The following is a 23,198-nucleotide window of genomic DNA, read 5'->3' as shown; positions in this document are numbered from 1 at the left end:
ACCTCCCTCTAGAAAAGACTGGTACTGGTTTGGCCTGTTATGATTATGACTGAATTATGACTGAACCTACAAAATCAATAAATAATATATAATCGTAACAGACGGGAAAAAATCCTCCAGACATTCAAATTAATTTTCTGCCCCCATTTGGAAGTACCATAGGTGATGACCCTTTTCTCTTTATTCCTGTTTATTTTGCAGAAGGCAAGGCTACAAATGTAATCCAAAAAAAAAAAAAAAGAAAGCTCCAGTTTTAAACCTGCAGAGGCCAGTTTTTTGGGATATGCAAAGGATGTCCCGTGACACACTGAAATTTGGCCACGTCCAAGGAAAGTGGGTTTTCTAAACCTGCTTTTCCCACCCCTCCCCAAGCAGCACTGAAATGCTGTTTACAATGTCCATCACCCACTTCTTAGCAAGGCAGAATCTTTAAAAGCAAGAAAAGCAAGAGTACCAAAAAAAAACCAAAAAAACAAAGCACATGAAGCCCAAAAAGCAAACAAGCAGGGGAGAAACCAAATGCAGCTGCATGGAACAAACATATTTTTAACTAATTTTCCTTGAGATACATGATTTAAGGAGGAGTGTGAGGAGGAGCTTGAAAAGACTGTAAAGTATAACTACCCAAAAAACCCACCCAAAAACCCCCAAAAGCCCCAGTTCAAAAAAGGCAACTTTCAAACTGCATCTCCCCACTGTGGCAGCTCTCCAGTCATAACCTAAGACACAGCAATACCAGTGGATCTCCCAAAAAAGCAAACTTTAATCCTTTAATATTACTTGATCAGCCTGCTGGACTGTGGTGGCACCTTGAAAATCAGCTTTGAGAGGGGAAGATGTCCCCAGGGACAAGAGCCCAGCAGAAGCTCAGGGGAGATGGTGATAGCAAGAGCTGACATTCCTGGCTGCTGTTATCCAGGTGCAGACAAAGGGGCTTGGAGGCATATGGGAAATTTCCTCTTACCTGCTCCTGTCTGCAGCTGAGCGCCACTCCCTTTGCCTCCTGTCCTAAAATGCTCTGATCTGCTGCTGTACATTATTAAAATGTTGCCACATTTCATCCCAGAGATGGCTGCATCTCACTGGAGAAAAGCTGCATCCCCTGGTTGTCAAGCACTTCACGATTAAAAAAAAAAAGAGGAAAAAAAAAGAAGAAAAGAGCACTGTGTGCATAAGAGTCAGTCGGTTATAAAATACTCACAGCTTTAATTCAGCAAATAGAAAGAGATGGCTTGGAAATGGAAGAGGCAGCTGCGGGGTGCACAAATCGCTCGGACGCGTCCGTCAGGCGCCGGCAGGGACGGCTCACCCTGGCCACAACAGCACGCTCACACTCACTTTGCTCAAATCCTTTCCCAAAGATTTATTGAAAACTGGATCTGCGGCGCACAGGATTTACATTCGCATGGGGGAAGCGGGGTTTTACGGGGAACGCTGTGCCCAAGTCACATTTTTCGCATACGACACGTTGAAAACAGGCTCAGGGAATCTCCCAGACAAACTCATCCCCTCCACAAACCGCTTTGGTTTTGCAATTAAAATACAAGGTGACCCACCGCGACAGACGAACAGAATGGTAACTACTGGCCATCGAGTTAAAAAAAAACAAACAAAAAAAAAAAAAAAAATCAGGGAAGTGTCACCGAGAGTATTTTGGTCCTGTTCTCCATTCACACCACCACGGGGAAGGGCTCATTCTGCAATTTTTTACTTTAAAAAGATTAAATGAATTTAAGAAAAACAACTCCTGCTGCATGCTTCCTTGAAGCATGGTCTGTGGCACCAAAGAAAGTAGTTTCTCCTACAGGTTTCTTATAATATACATAAAAGAAAGACGGGTCAGAAATTTGTCTTAAAACTGCTTTTGGGCCTCCCCTGCCGCCAGTGAAGAGGCTGTTTGTAATGGCCCCCCTTGCAGTGACGAGTTGCTGTAAAATCTGTTAACTTGCTCCATCCAGGTAAGCCTCCACAAGGGTCTCCACTGCAGCTTTGCTTCCCTAATCAAAGGAACAATGACCTTCCCAAATGCACGATGGATCTTTTGAGGAGGCTATGCAGAATGGGTGCACTGCTGTCTTCTGTTCAATATAGAAACTGCTTTAAAAAAAATAGAAGGGAGTCGCTTTCATCCTCAGGGGAAGAGGGTTGCTTTCTGAGATTAGTCTCTAGTTTTACTTTACAGTCTGTAAAAATATTCTGTCTGGCCATCCACATCCATTCAATATAAAGCAGTAAAAAAAATATAAAATATATATGTGCATATATATATATATATATATATATATAATATGGTTTATTTATACAGTTACACTTTGAAGGCAATTGATCCTCCACTGCCTGGGCCCTTCTACCTCCAGATGCTCTGCCTCGTTGATACAACTGCAAGACAAGAGAAAAAACACCTGAGCAATCCCACCATGGTGGGTGAGCACTTGCAAAAAGGAAAACAGGACGTATGTGAGCACAAAGCCTGGACAGGGAGATGGGAATGCATTTGCTGCAGTGTCCTGAGGGATGCGGGTGGATGTATTGGGCTGTGTGGAGGATAGCAATAGGGTTTTGCTGAGGCAAAGGTGGCATGGGTGGGAGTAGGATGCCAGGGTGGAGGCAGCAATCACCAGAGCAGGTAGGTGTCCCTACCATAGCTCTCTTTTGCTGCACCCAAAAAACAGGCACAAGGTGACAAAAGAGTCACAGGAGATAGAAGGGGTTTTGGGGTGAACTGGTCACTAAGATGGAACAAAAGTAGCTCCTGTAAAAGACAGGAGACGAGTTCTCCTCATCCTAACTGAGCAAGGTCTTAACCCTGGGGGATACAGAGTGGCAGAAGAGGGGATGAGAACCATTCTCCACAGCTCCTGGCAGGGCAGAGAGCCAGGCTGCCAGTGTGTGAGCCCGTGGCAGCAGAGCAGAGACTGCCGGAGCGTGAGCTTTGCGCTTCCTAATGGCATCTATAAATAGCTCTGGCCTCCCACCACCAGCACACGCTTGCTCTCTGCAGCCCATTTTGGGCAGCAAAAGCCTCTCCCCTCTTCCCACCCATCCTCTGCAGAGCGGCTCACGCTCCCAGGGCCCCACTGGGACATACGCACCCTCGGGGTTCAGGCTGGACACCAGGGGCTCTGGCAGGGTCCTGGGATGGCCGAGGAGCTGCTTGGTGCTGACCTGGGGAGGCAAGTCTGTACCAGCGGTGGGAGAAAAACCTACAGGATGGGGAAAAACATCCAGCTCAGGCAGGGCTCAAGCCTCCCATACTTGCTGGGCACAGCCACTGCAGTGCTGCAGGGCAGTCACATCACCTGCTCCATGTGCTCCAGAGGAGAAATGACCAGGTTCCTTTCCATGAGAACCCCCCACTGCCTCCTCTCAGCCTGTGAGGATGCAGACAAGGCCCTCGGTACCACCCTTCCCTCGCCAAACGCAGAAAGGTCATTTGTGGCCATGGCATGTCCCCACCAGCCCACAGCCCCCGGGGACTGATGTTGGCCTTTGGCCACCTGCCTTTTGCTGCAGCTGCTGTGGTGACGTGATCAAAGCTCCCTGCAGCCACCTCGGCCCCGAAAGCAGCAATGCAGGATCTGACTCCCATGCATGTCTACGAGCAGCCCCCAGGCTTCAGTGGGGAGGAGGAAGGAGCCCCAGGGGTGACAAATCTCTGAAACCCCATGGAGTGGTGAGTGACTGCCATGTCAGCACACAAACCCCCACGTGCCTAATCTCAGTGCCCAGGGGAGAACTGGTCAGCTTTGGGGCGGGCAGGGGGCAGGCAGGGGTCCCGCAGAGCAGCGCCCGTGGCCGAGCCAGCGGCAGCATGCTGACCTCCGTTTCTCCGGTAGGCTGGCAGCTCGCACGGGCTCGGCTCCGGCTGGGCGTCCTCCTCGGACCTGGCCTGCAGGACGGTCACCGTGGCCCCCGTCTGCTGAATAAACTGCTGCAAATTACACTGCCTCAGCTCCTTATTTAACTCCTCCAGCTCTTGGGTCTGGGCCTGCAAAACACACACCGAGGGGGGGACAGGGTGAACTGCGTGTTCCCCCCATGCCCCAAGCCAGCTGGCAATCATCCACTGGGGCTGCTCCCCGGCTGGGGCTCACCCTGCCGGTGCCAGCAGAGGGAACCTCAGGGGTACTGCGGCTCAGCTGCCCCTCTCCGAGGCCCTGCAGGAAGGGAGGCAATGGGGACGAGGAAGACGCTAGTTTGGGAACAGCCCTGCTCTGCTGCATCTCCACAAGAGGGTGCGAGCAGCCATCAAACGGCGGCCGCAGCTGTGCTGGGAGATGCCAAATGCAAATGAGATGCTCAAGGAAAGATGCTGAAAGCATGGACAGCCTGGGGAAGGCCTGGCTGGATAAAAGCTTCCCCATTTTGCTCCAAAGGGGACATGGTGGGTAGGAGGCAGGGGTCACGTAGCCCCTTGACCCCTGATGCTGGAAGGCTGCAACAGGTGAGCTGGGGGGGCATCACAGCTCATCCCCAGAGCTGCCATCTCCACACTGTGCTGCCCCCCACCATGAGCCCAAGCCCTGCATGGCCAAAAGACTTTGTGCACAGGCACCATGGGGACCTGTGCCTATGCCCTTTGTGACTCCTTCATCCAAGATGACGTCAATCCTTGTGCCAATGTCACCAACCCCACATGTGGACCACTTGCTCCAGCACCATTGTCTGTGCTGGAGCGAGGTGATGCTGTGCTCCTGGTGCACCAGTCAGAAGGAGCATTAGTCCAGATGTAGCTTGCACAGAGTGCAATGGGTGTGGGACCCTGTGCCAGTGGGGCAAGAGCGGTGGTGTCCCTCTGTTAGTGATCACTGCTGGTAAGACCTGTGCACCCAGTCCCAAGTTTACTGGGCAAGTGGAGTAACCAACCCCACTCAACCCACTGATCTAATGTGTCTGGAAAGCTGGTCCCACCCTCTCCTGAAGGTCTTAACACCCCATGGGGTGGCTCAAACCAATCTTATCTACCTGCAGGTTCTTTTCAGCTTCCTCCAGGGCCTTCTCCACGCTGGCCAGGTTGCTCTCCAGCTGGGTGCCTTGCTTGACCTTGGCCTCCAGGTCCCTTTTCATTTTGGTGGCCATGTCCTCCAGCTCTATGGGGCTGGGCATAGAGATCTCCTTCCCCCTCTTGGCCCTCTCGGCCATCTCCCATTGGATCTCCTCCTGCAGGGCTTCAGTCCGGACACTTAGCTCATAGATCCTCTGGGTGTACTCCTCCAGGCTGGCCCGCAGGCTCCTAACCCGCTCCTGTCGCTCCCGCTCACACTCCTTTTCCAGCCGGAGCTCACTCTGCCAAAACTCCTCCTCACCCAGCTCCGTCTCATTCCTCCGCACCACTTGCTCCAGATAGAGGATCTCATTCTCCTGGCCAGCAAGCCGGCTGCGCTCCCAGAGCCGTAGGTCCATTTCTAGGGTGTCCCCATGGGCCTCCAAGGAATGCAGCTGCTCCTGCTGCTGCAGCACTCTCCTAAAGAGCTCCTCCTTGGAGGGCTGGACAACACCACCACCCTCCAAGTCTAGCCCATCCCGTGTTTGGTGCCTCCATCGGCCCATGGTGAACAGGTCACTGGAGCCTGTAGGACCCAGGCTGAAAGTCATGGATTTTTTTGGCTCCCTGGAACGGGGTCCATCTATGCTGGTGAGCCTGGGTTTGATGGGCAAGCTGGCCCGGATGAACGTCCTCTCGGGAGCTTGGGGAGCGCCCTCCGAGGAGGGCCGCTCGGCCATGCTGGGGCCTGTCCGCCGCAGGATGAACTGCACGTCGTTGGCATACTGCCCACACTTGGCCAGAGACTCCAAGGGACACTCCAGCGGCAGCAGCTGCCGCTCCTTCTCCCGCAGCTTCTGCACCAGCACATAGCGGCCCGTCTGACCTGCCGGGAGGAGGTGGACACATCAGACTGGGAAAGCAGAGGCCAGCAGGGGTGTGCTGAGGCTGCTGCCCCACAGGCAGTGCTGGTGGCATCCCCACCACCACAGAGCAAGACGTCCACCCACCCAAGGACTCCTCTTCCCAGAAAGAACCTGCAGATGGGGCACCCCCCCAGCAGATGGAGATAGCTCACCAATGGCCCGCGCCAGGGCAATGACCACTTCTTGGCAGGTGGTTTGCTCCGAGACTCCACACACGACCCTCTGGATCCCATCTACCCAGACCTTCAGCTCCATCCCCACAGCTGCTGGGCCTCAGGTGCTCTGGGTCATTGCAGGACAGGCTGCCTGTGGCAAGAAAAGAAACCCAATTTCCATCCCACGCCACTAACAAGGAATACAAGACACTTTAAAAGCAGTGTCATTAAATTATCATCCCATGGGGTGAATCCTAGACCAAGAAGTTGTTCGCTGCCACCCTGTGCACAGATTGCACTTTTGCTGATGTTATTAAATGCTGATATTCATTGGCAAAGAATTTTTTTTTTTAATCATGTCTGGACAGTGGGTCCAAATCTTCCTGTAGTGGAAAATGATGAGGTCTGTGTGGTGCCCAAAAGATGCCCAGGTTATTTCTGCTGCAAGCACAGACTTTTAATGGGTTTGCTGCACTTTCACTGCAATTTCTCTGAAAATTTGACAGAGTGGCACTGAGGGATTTTCTAAACAATGTTGGAAAAAGCAGGTGAACTGCTGACTGCCCGCTTTTGCAATGATATAGAGGGAAGGTTCAGATAATGCATATTTTAATATTTTCATATTTACATCCATCTCAATTTATCAGAGAGAGATTAAGAAATTAAAATAAAGCCTCCTTCTGAACAAAAGCATGACCAAAGGTAGGGTTTAGGAGGGGTAGCCAGGCATAAACACCCATGACAAAGCCCATGTTCTGACCAACACTGGGCCCAGTTCAACTCCCATCCAGTGGGTACTACTACCATAAAACAACACCTGTTAGCCTGGGCACACCCAACTCCCGTCTCTTCCAGCAGCTCAACAACTGCAACTGGCATAAATAAAAAAAAAATAAGCACAAGCTGTAAAGAACTCAAATATTTGAGCTTACAGTGTTTTCAAACACCGTGCAAAGATCTATCTATTTTCCCCGCTATAACAGTGGTTTTGACAGTATCAGTCTTGTCTGAAGCCCGGGATGGAGCAACATACACTAAATTTTCAGGCCCTCCATCCAGGGGGGTCACAAACTGCTTTCCCAGCTTCACTTGGCTGGTCATAGCCCCCCCCTTTGCTCCAGTTATCCCAAGTTTGCAGCCAGGCTGTGAGAAAGCTTGACCTTAGGTTAAACTCCATTGCTTCATTATTTTTTGTTGCCTACTTCAGTAATCAAAGGGAGGGCTTGAAGGGTCCTGTTTCCGGTGATGAGGAATTTTAATCATGGTGTGAGAAAGGCAAGAAGAAACCAAGGAAGGCATGGCTTCTTGAGGACATTCTGCGCAGGTGCCGTGTCCTGCTGGTGCCACCTCCCTGCCCACCTCCAAAACATGGGCACAGAGCAGCCGTCACAAATACCTCAGCACTGAGCTCATGTTTGCCTTGGCTGGGCGACCGGGGAAAACTGTGGGGCTGAAGGGACACCTTGGGTTCGGCCAACTTCCCTGAAAGCCCCAAACCACTAAAATTTGCAAGATATAAATTTCAAGCTGTGTTTTGGCACCACTCCCCAGTCCTGTGTATTCAAGGCTGCAACTGTCCCCCAGCATGGAGCAAAGTCCAGGTGCCACTGCGGCACCACCCAAATCACCCTGAAACCACTGTTGTTCACCACCCCCAACCTCCCCCTCAGCAGCACCCTAACACCAAAACTGGAGTGCAACAAACCCACAGAGCACTCCCTATAGCCTCCCCCTTCCCTAGCCAGGGACCAAGCTAGTCTCAAATCCGGCTTCTTGTGCCATGACCCAGTAAGGGGGCCAGAAGCTTAAGAATAAACAAGAAAACTAACTCAGCTCGTTGAGTCACACCGAACAGTCTCACCTTGCTGGCGGAATCAGGGGCTGCCGAGCGCTGTGGGAGCGGGATGGCTGCAGGGTCCCGGGCACCTGTCCGGGTTCAAACCGGGCACCAACCTCTGGCCCCGCCCTGGCTGGTGTTCCAGGCAATCATTTACCAGCAGCCCAGCATGCGGCACAGCGCTGCCAAAAACTGGGAGAGAGGCAGCCAGCTTTGCTCCTCAAGCAAGAGAAACCCCCCAAAAAGCAGCCAGGGCATAATCCCCACCCCAAAATCCAATGGATTTTATTGCTTCCTTAGATCCTTGCAAGCACAGGGGGTCCTTGCTGTAACCTCTAGGGGTTTTGGGAACTGTCTCCAGCTTGCTGCCAGATACAGGATGTTATCTGTCCCCTTGAAGAGGGCTGCTCCCTTCTCTGCCTGCCCTCCCCCTGCCTTCTGGGGAGGATCAGCTCCCACTCAAAACCAGCCTCACTGCCCCTCTTCCTCCAGATCCCTGGCCTCACAAGGGAGCTGACAGGATGAAGGTTCATCCTTATCTGAGGGGACCTGCAATGCTCCCTGATCCCCTCTGTTCCTGCTGGGAAGGGACATCACAGGCTGCACTCAGCATCTCATCCCCAATACCCCACCATGACAGCATGTTAAAAACAAAAACAAACTCAAAAAAAAAAAAAAAAAAAAAAAACCAAACAAAAAACCACAACCCCAAGAAAAAACCCCAAACAAACCAAAAACAAAAATGAAAAACGCACCCTAAACCCCCATCAGGCAATCAACCTTAAAACATTCACATAGCCCCAAGCATCACCTTTGCTGTAACCCACTCAGTTCTTTACCATCACTCAAAACCACAGCTGGGGGTGAGTCTCATTGCCCCACTTGCAAATAGACCCCTCTCTTAATGGAGTTCTGTGCTGACCCCCTGCATTAACAGTGGGTGCCTTCATTACACCACCAGCTAGGAGAAATAATGGGCTTTTTTTGGGGGGCAAGAATTACTTTTCCTGGGAAAGAGCAGCTTCTCAGCAGAAGGCAGGTTTCCAGCTGCCTCTGTTTGTATTTGCCCCAGGAGGCCGCTTTGATCATGAACCAGAAGTGCAGGCAGCTGCCAGGCCCTGCCCCTGCCCCAAAACGGCACCAGGGAAGCCAGCAGGTGGCTATGGGTGCCAGGATACATGATGGCTGCTCCCAAAGGCCACTCATTTTATTCTTACCCCTCCCCACTATGGATTTCTAAATAATTTTTATGGGAAGCAGGTTAACAAAATGACTAATTTTCTGTTCCCTTTCCCCATGTGATGGGTCCTAAAATTGAGGTTAAGGAGGATTCATACCATGACTTCAACAGATTTCCTGACTGAAAGTAAGAATTTCAAATGCTGACAATATATTTTTTTTTAAATTAAAAATCTTAAATCCTTCAGCTTTATTTTGATTCCTGGTGCTGCTGTGTCCCAGCCTCTCTGAAACTGTCAGGCTAAAGGAAGTGGAGATGAAGGAGTATTTCTGCACATGCAGGAGGATGCACATCTGGCTCCTGCAAACTGCCATCCTGATGCCTGCTGGGACTCACAAGGGTTTGGTGACCTCCCCAGACTTGAAATAACAGAAAATTGGCCAGTCACCCTCCTCACAGAAGTGAGGCCCACTCCTGATTTGTAGGGCCACCTGGCATGTCCCCTACAGAGCCTCTCAGAAGCTGAGACAGCACCTTCTAGCCAAGGTCTGCAAGGACTTTGCAAGAGTCTGTGTTTTGACACACACAATAATAATAATTTTTAAAAAATTAAAATCCATTTCAGAAAAAACTCACCCATTTTACACCCAACAGCAAGGCCTACTGCAACCCAAATACCAAAGCACCCCAAACATCTCTACCACAGCTCCTGAAAAAGACCATCTGGGACCATCATAAAGGTTTTGATGGGCAACCTGCCAGCACTAAGGCTTCACCCATTTTTGCAGGTTCACTCACCTCCCTCACTATGTCCACTCCCTGGCAGGGAGCTGGGTACAGGTCCAGGTGGCAGGAGAGGAGTCAAAGGGAAGGCTTCCAAGAAAGCCTAATTAAAAGTGAAAGGAACCCAGAAGACCAGCCTTTTGTGTCAGGGTTTAGGCTGAGGGTAGGGTCATAAAGACCCATAGTTAAGAAACTGCATTAGTATTTGAGAGCAGGCTGTAATGAGCCTGCAATCCATGAAGCACCAACGTGTCCATAGGGACCAGCAGCTTTGCATCCCTTTGGATGCTGTCCAGGAAAATGCTGTGGTACTCTCAGTTGTTTTATTTCTACTTTGAACCTGACCCTCTGGCTCCTCTCCCACCCAATGCCAGGGGGATGCTCATCCCAGCCATGTGCAGACACACCAATTAAAAAAACCCAACCCAATACATGAGTAAGCAGCAAGTGGGGAGGCAAGGGGTGGCCCTGTGCTGCCATCCTCTGTGCTGGGGCGCTGGCAGGCTGGCTGTGACTCACTGCCCTGGATCAACTGCTGCAGTGACACATCCAGAAGCTATTTAATACTTCCTCAAGTCTCTCCCTGCTCTAAGCACTGGGGCCAGCTCCTGCACCAAAGGGGAGAAATGGTACTTGCCCACCTGCTGAAACCTCTGGTGGGGCAGAAGCCTTCCTATTACTCTGGTGACCAACACCAAGAAGATCCATAAATAACTGAAGCCTCCTGACAACACCTGCAGCAGGTTGGAGGGAATAGGACATGGTCCAGGTTTCCCTCCAGACCACAAATTGTGTCCTCCTGCCTCAGGACCCTATTTTGGAGTGACATCACCTACCCTTGGCTGAGGTGTTACAGGAACTGAGCAGTTCTGCTGGGCTTTCCATGCTGTGTCCATCCCAGGACAGAAGGCAATGCCGTGGTCAGGGTTGACTGCTGGCCAGTCCAACGCTAAGTGTGTATCAGCTATGGCAAGGTTTGATGTCGTGGCACATCCCAGGCTGGCAGCTCCCTTGCTGGGCAGAGATGACCATCCACATCTCTGAACAAGCTGTCCATGCAGCAGAGTCTGGCAACCACCCATGGTCACTGCCACCACAGCTGGGAGCACCAAGAAAAGCCCAAGCCACTCGTTGCATGACCTTTCCACTATTCCAGCTTTTCCTGAGGAATGCCAGCTCCAGGATCCTGAAGGAACATATCCTCTGTTCTGGTACAAGGTAGCCAAGAGGGTCACCTACCAAAGACAGCAGTGTCCTGTCCTTCAGCGTGGGGGCCATCAGGGTGCAGCTGGGACACTCCCACAGAGCTCCAAACTGGAGCAGCACATGGGTTACTTCCTCTCGGCACAAAGAGTTGACAGGGGTTAAACAAGCTCGAGAGGTGACAAACAAGTCCTACCAGAGTGGTCACAGCCCAGAGAGGCAGTTCTTCATCCTTCCACCATCACAGGGAGGGTGTGCAAGTGCTTCTCACACCCCAGGCCTAGGGAAGCCACCTGCCCTTACACAAGGCAGCCACAAGTACCCAGGAGCAAGGAAGCAGCCGGCATGGCGCTCTAATTCACACCCAGGCAGCTTATTTAGGGGTGACCATAATAGCACCATAGCCTCAGTTCACCCATCATCCCCCATCCAGCTCCCTACTCTGATACGTTGTGCCTGACAGAAAGCCCTAAAAATTGGCAAATTACCAAAATCGGTAATTTAACCTGAAGGTGCACTTTTACCAGAGATGTGTGGATGGACCTGAGCCCAAATACCCCCAAGGGTCTGCTGCCTTTCAATAGCAAGCAGCTTCTGCTGGGGGCATCCTACAGCGCACAATACGCACTTGGCATCAGCAAAAGTTACATCCATGTTTCAAGGGCTTTTTGCACTAAAGGAGATCAAAGGAAAGCTGTCTTGTGGCATTTGCATGCTCGCGAGCTAAAGCATTATTTGAGCCAGAAATCACAGACCACCATGAAAATCCTCCAGCAATCTAAGGGGGGACATGTCCCACACAAGGATCTTGCAATCTTGCAGGGTCTGTCCAAAGAGACATTTCTGGAGAGCCATAAGCACCACATCAGCAACCCCCCATTACAAGAAAAATAGAGGCTTAGAGATTTTCTGCTCCACTTCCTCCCAAAAATTACAGACCCATGCTAACATGCCTGGGGAGGCTGGCCAATGTTGAGCAGGGCAGGAAGAGTCAAGGACAAATCTTGCCCAAGGCTGTGACGCAGAATGGGGACAGTCCTCAGGGTGATGGCCTTTGGCAGGGATTTAGGGGAGGGAGGCTCACATCATGGCTGGTGTCAAAGACACTCACTCCATGCCACCCCCACCTGCCAGGATTTCTGCTTTTCAACCCAAGCTTTTGGGTCTGCTACGGCATCAGACCCACACGGAAACAGCACTGTGAAGAAACTGGGAGACCTTTTCTCCCTCTTAGATAAGATTAAGATTTGTGGCCGTGCCAGGTCAGCATTGAGAGTCATATGAAAACATCAAGAATCACAGCCAGTGACATTTTAGGGATGATTACTAGTCAGTCCACCTCACAGATGAGCCACCAACCAAAAGCTCATTATAAATTAAAAGCAGCAAAAACACCCCTCCACCTACTGCACACACTCGCATTACAGCGTTTCAGCCTGGAAGCGGAAGGATCATCTTTCGCACCTTCACGCATCGTGTTTCTCCCTTACAGCACTAATGGCTACTGTCCATGGGGAGACAGCTGGCAGGGCTGGCTAGGAAAGTCTGTCCTAAACATGAAGGTTTGCAAGGGAACCATTAGCACACCTGCTATTCCCGTAACCATGACCATCACCCCCAGTCCCACATGTGAAGAGTGACTTCATGAAAGCAGCTGGAAATAAATCTGTAGGTTCTTCCCAAGGCGGAGAAGCAAAATTAGCAACAGTGTGTAGATTAGAAGGAAAAGAGAAAAGGCTTTTGCACAGCCATGCTCTTTTCTTTCTTGTGCGATTGAGTGCACCCTGATGCCATGCCCAGGATGGACCTAGCTTTGCCCCCAGTACAGGGACAAGACTAGGTCTACATATCTTGGGGCTCTAGGCTGATCTAGATTAGGTTCATCATCTTTAGGGCATGACTCACAATCCAGCTCCTAAAAGGCAAGCTCTGAGGGGTGCTTACCCAAGCATCCACACAAACACAACCATGGCACTAATATGCCAGCAGGTCCAGAATCTCTGCGGTGTTCATCTTTCACAGCAGTCAGTCATCAGCGAAAGCATGATGCAATTTGTGAGTATTCCCCTGTTATTACACGTAGTCCATTCCCCAAGTCAGAACACAGCTTGTATTTCTCACCACACAGAACACAAAAGGGAATCTTGAGAGGCAAGAGCCTGCTCAAGCCTTGGACATACTCCTCCCCAGCCAAAGAAGAGAACTTCCATTCCCCCCCACTCCCCCCCAGCTTCAAGGGCAAAACCAAAACGGGGAAAAAAACCCAACCAATGAGGTCTCTCTCCCAATGCCTCCAGAACAGCCAGAAAGAGCCCTCAAAGTGCAGCTTCCTTGAGATGCTTGCCCTATCCAGCCCAGAGGATGAGATGAGCCTTGACCACCTAGAATACAAGAAGAGACAGACACGCTCCCTGTCTCCTGTCAAAGTAATCAAGAATTTCATCCCCATAGGATTACAGGAAAATTCAGGTTCTGCAAGTAGGGCCAGGGACATTAAAAAGCCAAATGACCTACAAATATTGTCCCTCAACCTGCCTTCCAGCCTCCTTTAGAAGTGCTGGTGTCAGCCACCAGTAATCCTCTTTCCATTCCAATTCTCCTCCTACAGGAGAGGGTAATTCGGAAATGCACAACCAGGGATAAACCTCCCAGATTTTATTCTCCATTTCCAGAATAACTTGCAGTTTCCTACCCTGCTTCAGAAAGCAGCCACATGTCAAGGACACACTGCTGGGTGTCCAGAGTAGAGGATGCACAGATGAATATGCAGGTGCATGCTGTCACGGATATTTATTTATAACTTTGTAGGATTAAAAAGGATTTTAATGATGCTTGCAGAGAGCTGAATAGGCTCCTTTCTCTCACATGCTCAGACACAAAGACAGATAAACAAGAGACTCAGAATGAATCCTGGCTGAAACCTTTGATAAGACCCTTGGATATTTTAGAAGTCTCCGCTTTCACACTACCTGGCACATGACTAATTAGGTGGAGGTGCTATCAATCACTGCCTGGATGCACCTAGAGACAATAAGCTCTTTAAAGCAGTAAAATCACAGCATATCTCTGGAGAGGCAAGTGCATCTGGGACATCCATCCAGGGGTACAAATCAGAGTCCTACAACAAGTGAAGGAAATTACGGCTGCATGACCAACTCTAATCCCCCAGACTGTCTTGCTGGACTTTAGGCTGAAGGGGTTTTACTGCCAGCAAAGGGCTCCATCTCTTGCTCCATACATAGGGCCAACCCTTATTGATACCTGAAGAATCAAAATGGGATGGGAACATGAGCTGGGGACTGGGCCAGCATTCCTGCCTGCACAGAGTGGGAGACTCAATAAAAATACATTGTTTCTTCTGAAGCATTTAGGTACTTGCATGACTCCAGAAAATACTCTGCTCTGAAGCCTTGGCACACACATCGCTGCCTCCCATGCAGCTAATCCTCACATGGGGTCGCTTTGGGGAAATACCTACTTTTAAACTTCCTAGCCCAACTTCTTTATACTCCCAGCAGGTTGTTAAAAAGCCTAATGAATTCAAAGAGGTCAATACCAAATCCAATGTCTCAGTCTAGGCAATCCTCAAACTGCATTAAGGCAGTCCAAAAAATACTTGAGGAGTTTTGAGGGACATCTAGTTGTCAGCATGCAGCATCTCAAAGATTCAAAGCCATGTTTCTAGCACCTCCACTGCCGAGTCCCAATGATGCTTCCCTCCCAGAGTGGGAGATCCAAATACCTTGGATCACGTATGATGTGGTACAACCTTGTGCCCAGCCTGGGTTAGCCCTGGGAAAGCCTTGCAGAGGCACTCCTTTGGGATGGGACCCTAAGGACTTGACAAGCTGCCCTGAGAAAGTCCCCTCCCAGAGCAATCAGGGCAGGGAGAAGAGGAAGGAGAGATGACCTCAGAGCAAGCCTGGGAAACACCTAACTTTCTACAGGCACAAACCATCAAGCAAAGACCTGGGCATATTGGTCAAGAGTCCAGGGAGACCACGAGCTGCTTTCTGACAATTAAGCTGCTCCTCAGAGAAGAGTGTGTGTGTGTTTGTGTTGTAGGAACCAGCCAGCACCGATCACAACATGCAAAGAGGTCCATCCAGCATTCCCACCACAAATATGTTTGGCTCTTAGCAGAAAGGAGTGCTGACACCCCCAAACATTGCCAGAACTTGGAAAAGAAAATAAAAATTGGCAAGTGAAAACAGCAACCACAAAGCCTCCAAAAAAACCAACACAACCTATCTTTATTCTTATGAAGAGATGCCTATGGTGTTTATCCAACCTGCTGCACACCACCAGCTGCCTCAGGCAAGCATCCAGAGGCAGAGACCGGCTCCCTGCTGCACACTCACATTTCCTGGGGAAAGCATTGTTCACAGCAGGAATCATTAAGCCAGCAAGAACCCTACAACTGCTGTCCCTGTCAGACAGCTTCACAACGCCATCTGGGTGCCAATGGTTTACCGGGGCTGGCAGGAATAACAGGGAGCAAAGGGGAGGCTGCCACACACTGGGCTTCCCCGCCAACACAGCGACTCTCCTGCAGGATGCTCTAGGTGCCTCCAAAGTCCCCGCTGCACTCAGGAGTGCAATGCTAGGTCTAACACCATGGAGGACATCCATGGGAGGCTCTGGACCCCAAAGGGCTGTTGAGGGCACTGTGACATTCCACTGTCATGCAGGAAGTACCTGAAGGGACACAAGAAGGGTTGAGCACGAGGCTCCAGAGATGAGCTTCAGCAGGTTCTGTGTGCTGTAGCAGGGTTAGGAAGTAGCAGCAAAAGAAGCCTTCATGGCTCAGTTGTCCTGAAGTTTCCACCTATGTGTTTGGTTAAGAAGTGTTTCAGGTTATTTCCCCACCCCCCCCGGTACCGCCCCCTTTTTTTTTTTTTTTTTTTTTTCTTTTTAAGGCAGCAAGTTATTCTAGATGACTAGCCTGGGGCAGCTGGAAGCACCCCAACCCTCAAGAAAGTGCTGACTCCAGCCCACAAAAAGCCAGACAATCAGCCACTTTTAGGAGCTCCTGAACTTGGCATCTAAAAAATGGAAGGACATAAAAATGTTAGCAGTCCTTTACAACAATAGGATTCTGTTAAAAACCTTCAGTGGGGCCACGCTTAAGCTTTAATTTGAATACATGGGTTTGCAAGGGCATAGACAAGTTGGAGCAGATGGAAGAACATCCTTTAAAAATATGCTCTTGAAAACAATGCGCACACACACAGAGCTGACACCTAAAGTGTCCCTCATGCCTTTATTTAATCTGGGGCACAGAGCAACCCATTGTCAAACAGCACCTGGATTTCTCTGTAGCTCACCACAGCACCCAACCTTGCATGACTCCAGCAAATACCCTGCTCTGAAGCCTTGGCACACACATCACTGCCTCCCAGCCAGGAAGGATTAACTCTTTGTCTGGAATTGCTCCCAAAGCATTCCCTCCCCAGCACACGGAGAAACAACAGAACATGGGCGTAGGTAAATTCTGTGCCACCACTGGAGGTTTTTCCTATTGAAGATGACATGAACAAGACAGGACAGAGATGCTGAAAAACATGGAAAGGCTGATCCAGTGTGGACCACGCAGATGCACTCAAGCAATATTTCCCTGCAGCACGTGGTGACAGTGAAGGCAACCACAGGACACATCTCCACTATGGAGGTGGACAACACACACATGTTGCCAGATTAGTGCTCAGGTCTGCCTCTTTAAGACCTGGGTGAAACTAATTTCCATGTTCCTCTCACACTCATTTGCAAAGAGTTTTCTATTTCAGAGCAACTGGCATGCCCTTGCTAGGAAATAGTGCAGGATCCTGGGAAATGCAGTACTCAATGCTTTGAGTGCTGGGCACCTGCAGGTGCTGCAAGCAGCACTCCCTGGCCTCACAACTTTGTACGACAGGGTGGAAGAAAGGCTTCAGGAAGATGCGTGCACTTGTGGCAGCTTCTGGATTTCCATTCCATTTCTTTCGAGAGGGCATGGGAAAGCCAGAAGAGATATGCGGAGAGGGAGTCCAGGCATCGTGCTCAGGCTCCCCCAGCAGATAACTGGGATGTGGGAGGATTCCTGGCATTCCAACGGCATCAACAGAAGGTAAGAACATCCCCCCTTCCCCACAGCCCCTTCCTGAGAAGACACCACCAGCACTGCCTGATAAGGAAAACAAGCAGCGTTCCCACTCCTACCCACTGCAGATACAGCATGTGCTCACGGTTTGCTCTCTTCTCCATAAGAAGAGCTGCAATTCCTGCCCCACGAGGAGTGCAGCTCCCCACAGAGCTGCCCTCTGAGGTGAGCTGACAGGTGTGTGTGCAGCACCGCTGCTCCATTCCGGCAGGCGCCAGGGCCCCAGCATTTGACAGCGGAGCTCTGGCATTCGTGCTCCCACACGCTCCCGGGGCCCGTGCCTGCCTGGCAAGTCCCGGCAGAGCGCGGGGCCCGGGCCCGCGCCGTTAGCACCGGCATCCCGGGGAGCTGGCCCCGGCTCACGGCGAGGAGCACCCAAAGATCCCGTCTCGCCCCTTTCGACCATTTCTCACTAGTTTCCGCCTAATTTCTCCTGAAATCAGCCATCCCAAGGGGAGTGCCATGGGCTGTGCCTGAGGCAGCCACTCGGAGTGAGAGGTGCACGGCTGAGACCCTTTCTTCTGTACAGCACCCGCGAACGCACGTTTGGGTTTTTAACCTGCAATTCCAAAGTGCTGTTGCAGGGCAGGGAAAAAAAAGCCAGGAGAGGAGCTTGGTGTCCCGTTCCCCCGCCTCCTCCTCCCCGCAGCCGGCCACAAGTGGAGTTACGAAACAACCTGCCAACCTGTCGGCAGAGTTCACGGAAGGCATCAGAAGTATGCGGCTGGAGCCTGGCTCTTATCGAGGAATTTAACCCCTCTCCTCGGGGAGACGGAGACGTCTCTGAAGGGAGAAAGGACGTGCGGTTTTGCCCGACGGATGCGAGGGGAGGAGGCTCCTGGCACGGGCATCTGAGACCCCCACGCCGCCTCGGCTCCTCCGCTGGGGGCTCTGGACAGCGTTTGCCGCGCCGGTGGGGCCGCGGTGCTGCTCCTGCCAGCGGGGCCCGGCCGCACCGTGCTGGTGGCCGGAGCTGCTGGGAGTGCCTCGGGCAGGCAGGAGGCAAAGCCACCCGGCTGCTCGACCGACCGGGGCACGACAGGGGCGGCACCGGGCAGGTGGCAGCGGGGCTCGGGATCTCTCCAGTGCCGAACGCCGCTCCCAGTCACCCCAGCCCGGGCTCTCCTTACGGGATCCGGGGTTACTGCGGCGCCCTGCCCCAAGCCAGCTGCTCGCCGCCCCTGCCCCACTTTGCAGCCCCGTGGGGCTGGGCCCTGCCAGGCGGACGAGGCGCCGGCTGCCCCCGGGACGGCTCTCTCCGCGGACACCCGGGGCCAGCGGCCCCACCTCAGCCGCAGCCCCCGAGCTCGGGGCCGCTCCCGGCGGCACCGGCCCGGCTGCGGCAGGGCAGGGCCGCGCCCGGCGCTGCAAAGCAGCGGCAGCCACTGCCCGGCAGCCACTGCCCGGCAGCCACTGCCCGGCCGCACCGCGCCCGTGCGCACTCACCTGCCGCCAGCCCGGCCACGGCAGCGCGGCTGCGGCTGCGGCTCCGGCTCCTCTCCTGGGCGGCGGCAGCGGCCGCTCCGCTCCGCTCCGCAGCGCGGAGCCGCGCCGGCCCCAGCCCCGCCCTCCGCGCCCCGCCCCGCCCCGCCGGCCCCGCCAGGTGAGCGCCGCCCCCGCCAGGTGAGCCCCGCCCCACACACGAAACTCCCCCGCATCACCTCGGCTGTTTAAAAAAAAGTCTGAAATTCTCCTTAAAAAAAAAAAAAAAAAAAAACAAATTATTTTAAAACCTCCCCCAACAATCTTAAAATCTTCTCTTTGAAAAAGTCATACAACTGCTCTAAAAAAAAAGAGATTAAAATTCTCATTTAAAAATAAACCCTTAAATTCTCCTTTTTAGTTGTTTTCTTAAGAACTTCTAAATTCTACATTTCCCCTAAAGTCTTAAATTCTCCAATAAAAAAATAAAACTATTTAAAAAACTTTTTAAAGTATTGATTCTCCTTTTAATTAAAAAGGTTATTAATTAATCTTTTAAAAAATCTGAAAACATTATAATATTTTTAAAGAAGACTTAAAATCTTCTTTCCTAAAAAGAAACCAAGCAAAACCACCCTGTACTTCCCTATCCCTGACTCCTGGCTCTGTGGGGCCACATGCGTGGGCTCATTCCTGCCTGGAAGTGCTCAGCCTGTCCGGCAGCTGGGCCCAGACCTCCACCTGCCCCAGCAGGTCCCTGAGTAGAACAGAGAAAACAACCCCTTTTTGGAGAGAAGAGCTTGGCCTGGTGCACAAGGAGGGTGCAGCCCTCGAGCCCCGTGCCCTTCAGCCGGCCAGGGGCTTAGAATGCCCTAAACCTGCAGAGAGATGACAGCAGGGAGACAGGTTCAGCCGGTTTTGGAAGAAGCAGGTGTCTGCTGCCATGCTGGAGGCTTTGGAAACTTCTCACCTCCTCTCTCCGTCACCTTTTCCCATCCCAACTCTCAAAAAACCAACCTGAAAGCTCCCCCCACCCTGCATGCCAATGCCCTTCCTCCATGGTCCCCCAAGCAATGGGAATGGCTCTGATGGCATCAGAATCCCATCCTCAAGGTCTCTACTGGTGAAGGTGCTCCAGCAAGGCCTGTGCTGGTGCAACCCCAGTGCCAGACACACAGTTACCTTTATATTTCTTTATCCAGGATGTCTTGTGAAATGTCCCACCACTCACGAGGAAGGATAACCCACCCATCAGACCCTGGATCCTGAGGTGACTGCTCCAAAACAGATCTTAGGTTTGCTGCTCCACCACAAAATGTGTGCTAATTTTAACTTATGGTTGGAAGAATCCCCATCTCATACAGGCCTTATGATATGCTTATCTAGGATTTATGACATCTTTAACTACTCCCTTCTCCACGTGGAAGCTGCTGGCATTAGGAGGTGATGCAACACACAAGTCTGTAGCTGTCACTCGGCAGCTTTAATTGGGTTTTTAAATGAAGTTTTCTGTTGTTCTGACATATTCCTCATAATTATGATCTCCTAAAATCAGATAGTACATCTGGTGCTCCGTAACACAGGCCATGCCCTGGAGACCTTACAGCACAGAAGGAACAAAGATCTATAAAAGAAAACAACAAAGGCTGTTCTCAGGAGATACATATCTTATTTAATAGGTTGGACAGTCTTCTGAGATCCCAATCAGATATAAGCTGAGCAGAGACTCATTTGCCACTAGCAAGGATGGTCGCCTTTCTTTTAAGAAAAGATTTTGAGTTTTAAATCTTTCTACCTTTAGTAGGTTGTAAAAAGTTCAGAAATCTCTTTTCATGTGTAAAATTATTACCGTGAAAAATAAATAAACTAACTCTGTCATGTCTGCAGGGTCCCTTGATTCCTCACCCTTTGAAGAGTTCTCCACACCTTCCATCAATTAAGATGGATAAAAATGTCCAACATTTAGTTTCACACTGGTGAGCTTTGCCAGACTGGCTCATGGACCATCTTCTCCAGCCATAGCTCTCTCAGATTTATTCTTAAAGCCCCTGTGATGCTGAGGCCATATTCAGGGACTGACCAGGAATAGTGACTGAGCTGATTTCTGGGTTTGTGCCCACTGGCTCCTTGCTGGGATTTCTACCTTAGAGTTTTGAAAAGTCATGTCCTCATTGTACACTGAGCAGTCAGGCTGCTTTAGGGAGGAGACCAATGCTGTCTCAGCATCCTGAGCAGTTGACTCATAGCCAAGCAGGTCCTTTGGTCTCTCCAGCAGCAGATGAGATAGTAATCCTATCTGAGTTTCCCCAAAGAAGATGATGCTGTCTCGCTGCTTGTGCTCAGGAGCACAACAAGAAGTGTCCTGGTTCTGAGGCTTCTTAAGATACAGAATGTGTTTACACAAAACCCCCCTCCTGAGCACAAACGTACTGTGGGTGAGCAGCAGGTCACCAGCTATAGCCTCTTTTAGCAGAGCACATCTTCTCTGGAACAGCCACTCAAGCCCAGCAGTGTTAGTTGGTGCTACAGTCCATGGTCAGAGTGGGGCATGAGAGGAAAATGGGTATTTGAGGCACTCAAATCTGCAGAGCTGTTGGGTTTTGGCTTTTGGCACAAACCCAAAACCTTCTGAGCTGTGGTTGGGGGGGGGGGGGGGGGGGGAAGAAGTAGAGGAAAGTTTCTTTTTCAGGCCCATTTCTAAAAGGAAAGAATGGGAAGCCGGATTTTCAGAGGTGCCCCACATCCTCTGCTCCCCCAGGAGCTGGATGGGGTCAGCATCATGGCTGTCAAACCTTCTTGCCTGCTTTCCTCTCCTTCTCCCCTTGCCATGGACTCCTTGAGGCCTTGGGAGTGTGCCTCCCGATCCTGCAAGCCTCAGTAAATTTGTCAGTCACTATCCTTTCCTGACACAGCTACAACATTTCATGTGCCTCAGAGAAATTACCCAGTGCATCTCTTGTCTGGCTGAGCACACAAAATGCAGGCTTTCCCCAGAAGATGAGCTTCTCTCTCAAATAAAGACAATAGCCCCCAAAATCCCAGCATTTCCAGGAAAGCCCTGGCCCCAGAAGAGAAAAGTGTCCAGTACCACAGGGCATGTTGACTTTCGCTTCCAGCAGACACCCTCTACTTGAAAAGCTGTAATCCAAGGCTAGAAGTGAGGACGTCTCGCTCTCTCAACAATATGTATAAATAATACATATAATTACATCTATAAAAATATTTATATGTATATATGTACACACACAAGAGTACTGCCTTCTGTTGCTCAAACATACATTTGTCGCAGTGTTACAAACTGCCCATTGACCCTTGCTGTACTTTTAGGGCTTTTGAAAAGTTTGGAGGGTATTAAGTTTTTCCAGGTTTCTTAGGAAGATTTTGAACTCACCATATATTTTCTGGCAAGGGTTTTATTTTGTGACCATACACTGTTTTAGTGAAAGACAGAAGATGCTGCTTCAAGTGTAACAAAAAGGGCTTCTCTGGAAGAATTTTTTCCTCTGTTTCTAGGACAACAAGAGACATAAGAAAGAAAAGATCCTGCAGCATCACAGGAAAGCCAAATTGGGGCCTGGCACTGCAGAGCCCTGCAGCTGACTGCCAGGGTATTACAGACTGTACCCCCTCATTTCCACCCACAACCCCGCTTTGGCTCGGGCTTGCAGGAAGGAGAGACCTTGGTCTGGTGGGTAGATGAGCTGTTGTCCTTCAAGGGCAGGCCTTCTGGCCTCTGAAATGTGATGTATTTCCTGTTCTCCTGCTTTATTCAAGGGAGTGTTCCTTCTGCTTCTGCAGCAAGCCTGGAAAAGCTGCTGGGTACTTGTCTCCTGTGGCTGCAAGGAATGGGGATGCTCACCAGCAGCCTGCAGGATTGCAGTCCAAATCAGTAAACTTTTTGGCTGCAGTGGTCTGATGTCTTTGGATTGCCCTGTATAGGCACATGGCCCTTTCCCAAAAGCACTGAGAGCCACTGCAAGGTCTGCACATGCCTCTGCTTTCCATACCTCTGGTGGTGGGAGCTGTAAAGGGAGACCTGCAAAGGGTCTCATGAAAAGTGATGCCCAGCACACTCACAGTACAAGATGAATACAAAACCCATGATAGAGAAAAAATTCCAGGTCTCTACATCCTCCAGAAGTCTGTGTTGCCTGGTCTTTGCTAGAATGGCTCCTGCAAAAGGTCCAAAAATGCAAAATCCACCTTCAAAGTGGAAGTGAATAACTCACAATGAGATGGAGGGCTCTTACATATCCCTTTTGCAATAAAAAGTAGGAAAAAAATGGGATCTAGTTAGGTTGGAGCTCCTGCATTCCCATTCAGCAACCCCAGGGGAGAGCACGGCTAGATCATTACAACTTCATTGCCATTCCCCACTTCAAACAGTGAGTTGAGCTGTGTGACATTGGGAGCAGGGGAGGAAAAAACAACTGAAACAATGGTGGATGGAAGTGAGAGACAGAAAATGGATGGGAGAAACAGAAAGGGGAAAAGGCAACAGTATCAGGAGAAGAAAAGATGCCCAGGGCACATCCCGCAAGGTTTTGTTTCCCATCCAGGTGCTGGGCA

At 50.8% G+C, this 23,198-nt stretch overlaps 1 protein-coding gene across 4 annotated transcripts; it reads right to left on the bottom strand.

The window, feature by feature from the left end:
- Window positions 1-1,348: 1,348 nt before the first annotated feature.
- RASSF7 (Ras association domain family member 7) lies at window positions 1,349-18,784 on the bottom strand. Of its 4 annotated transcripts, XM_068193833.1 has the most exons (6): window positions 18,654-18,784; window positions 6,063-6,216; window positions 4,966-5,870; window positions 3,820-3,988; window positions 3,093-3,203; window positions 1,349-2,379 (listed from the first exon to the last, which is right to left on the bottom strand). In XM_068193833.1, the coding sequence occupies exons 2-6, from the start codon at window positions 6,163-6,165 to the stop codon at window positions 2,348-2,350; spliced, it is 1,320 nt and encodes a 439-aa protein (XP_068049934.1). In that variant the 5' UTR covers window positions 6,166-6,216; window positions 18,654-18,784; the 3' UTR covers window positions 1,349-2,347. The 4 variants fall into 4 exon arrangements, with proteins under 4 accessions (XP_068049934.1, XP_068049935.1, XP_068049932.1 ...); XM_068193834.1 differs by lacking the exon at window positions 3,820-3,988; XM_068193831.1 differs by having other exon boundaries at window positions 2,330-3,203.
- Window positions 18,785-23,198: the final 4,414 nt, after the last annotated feature.

The sequence above is a fragment of the Anomalospiza imberbis genome, chromosome 6 (assembly GCF_031753505.1).
Source record: "Anomalospiza imberbis isolate Cuckoo-Finch-1a 21T00152 chromosome 6, ASM3175350v1, whole genome shotgun sequence".
In the NCBI taxonomy this organism is placed as follows: Eukaryota; Metazoa; Chordata; class Aves; order Passeriformes; family Viduidae; genus Anomalospiza; species Anomalospiza imberbis.
Note: the sequence above shows the minus strand (reverse complement) of the source record. Positions and strands in the feature narration are given on the sequence as shown.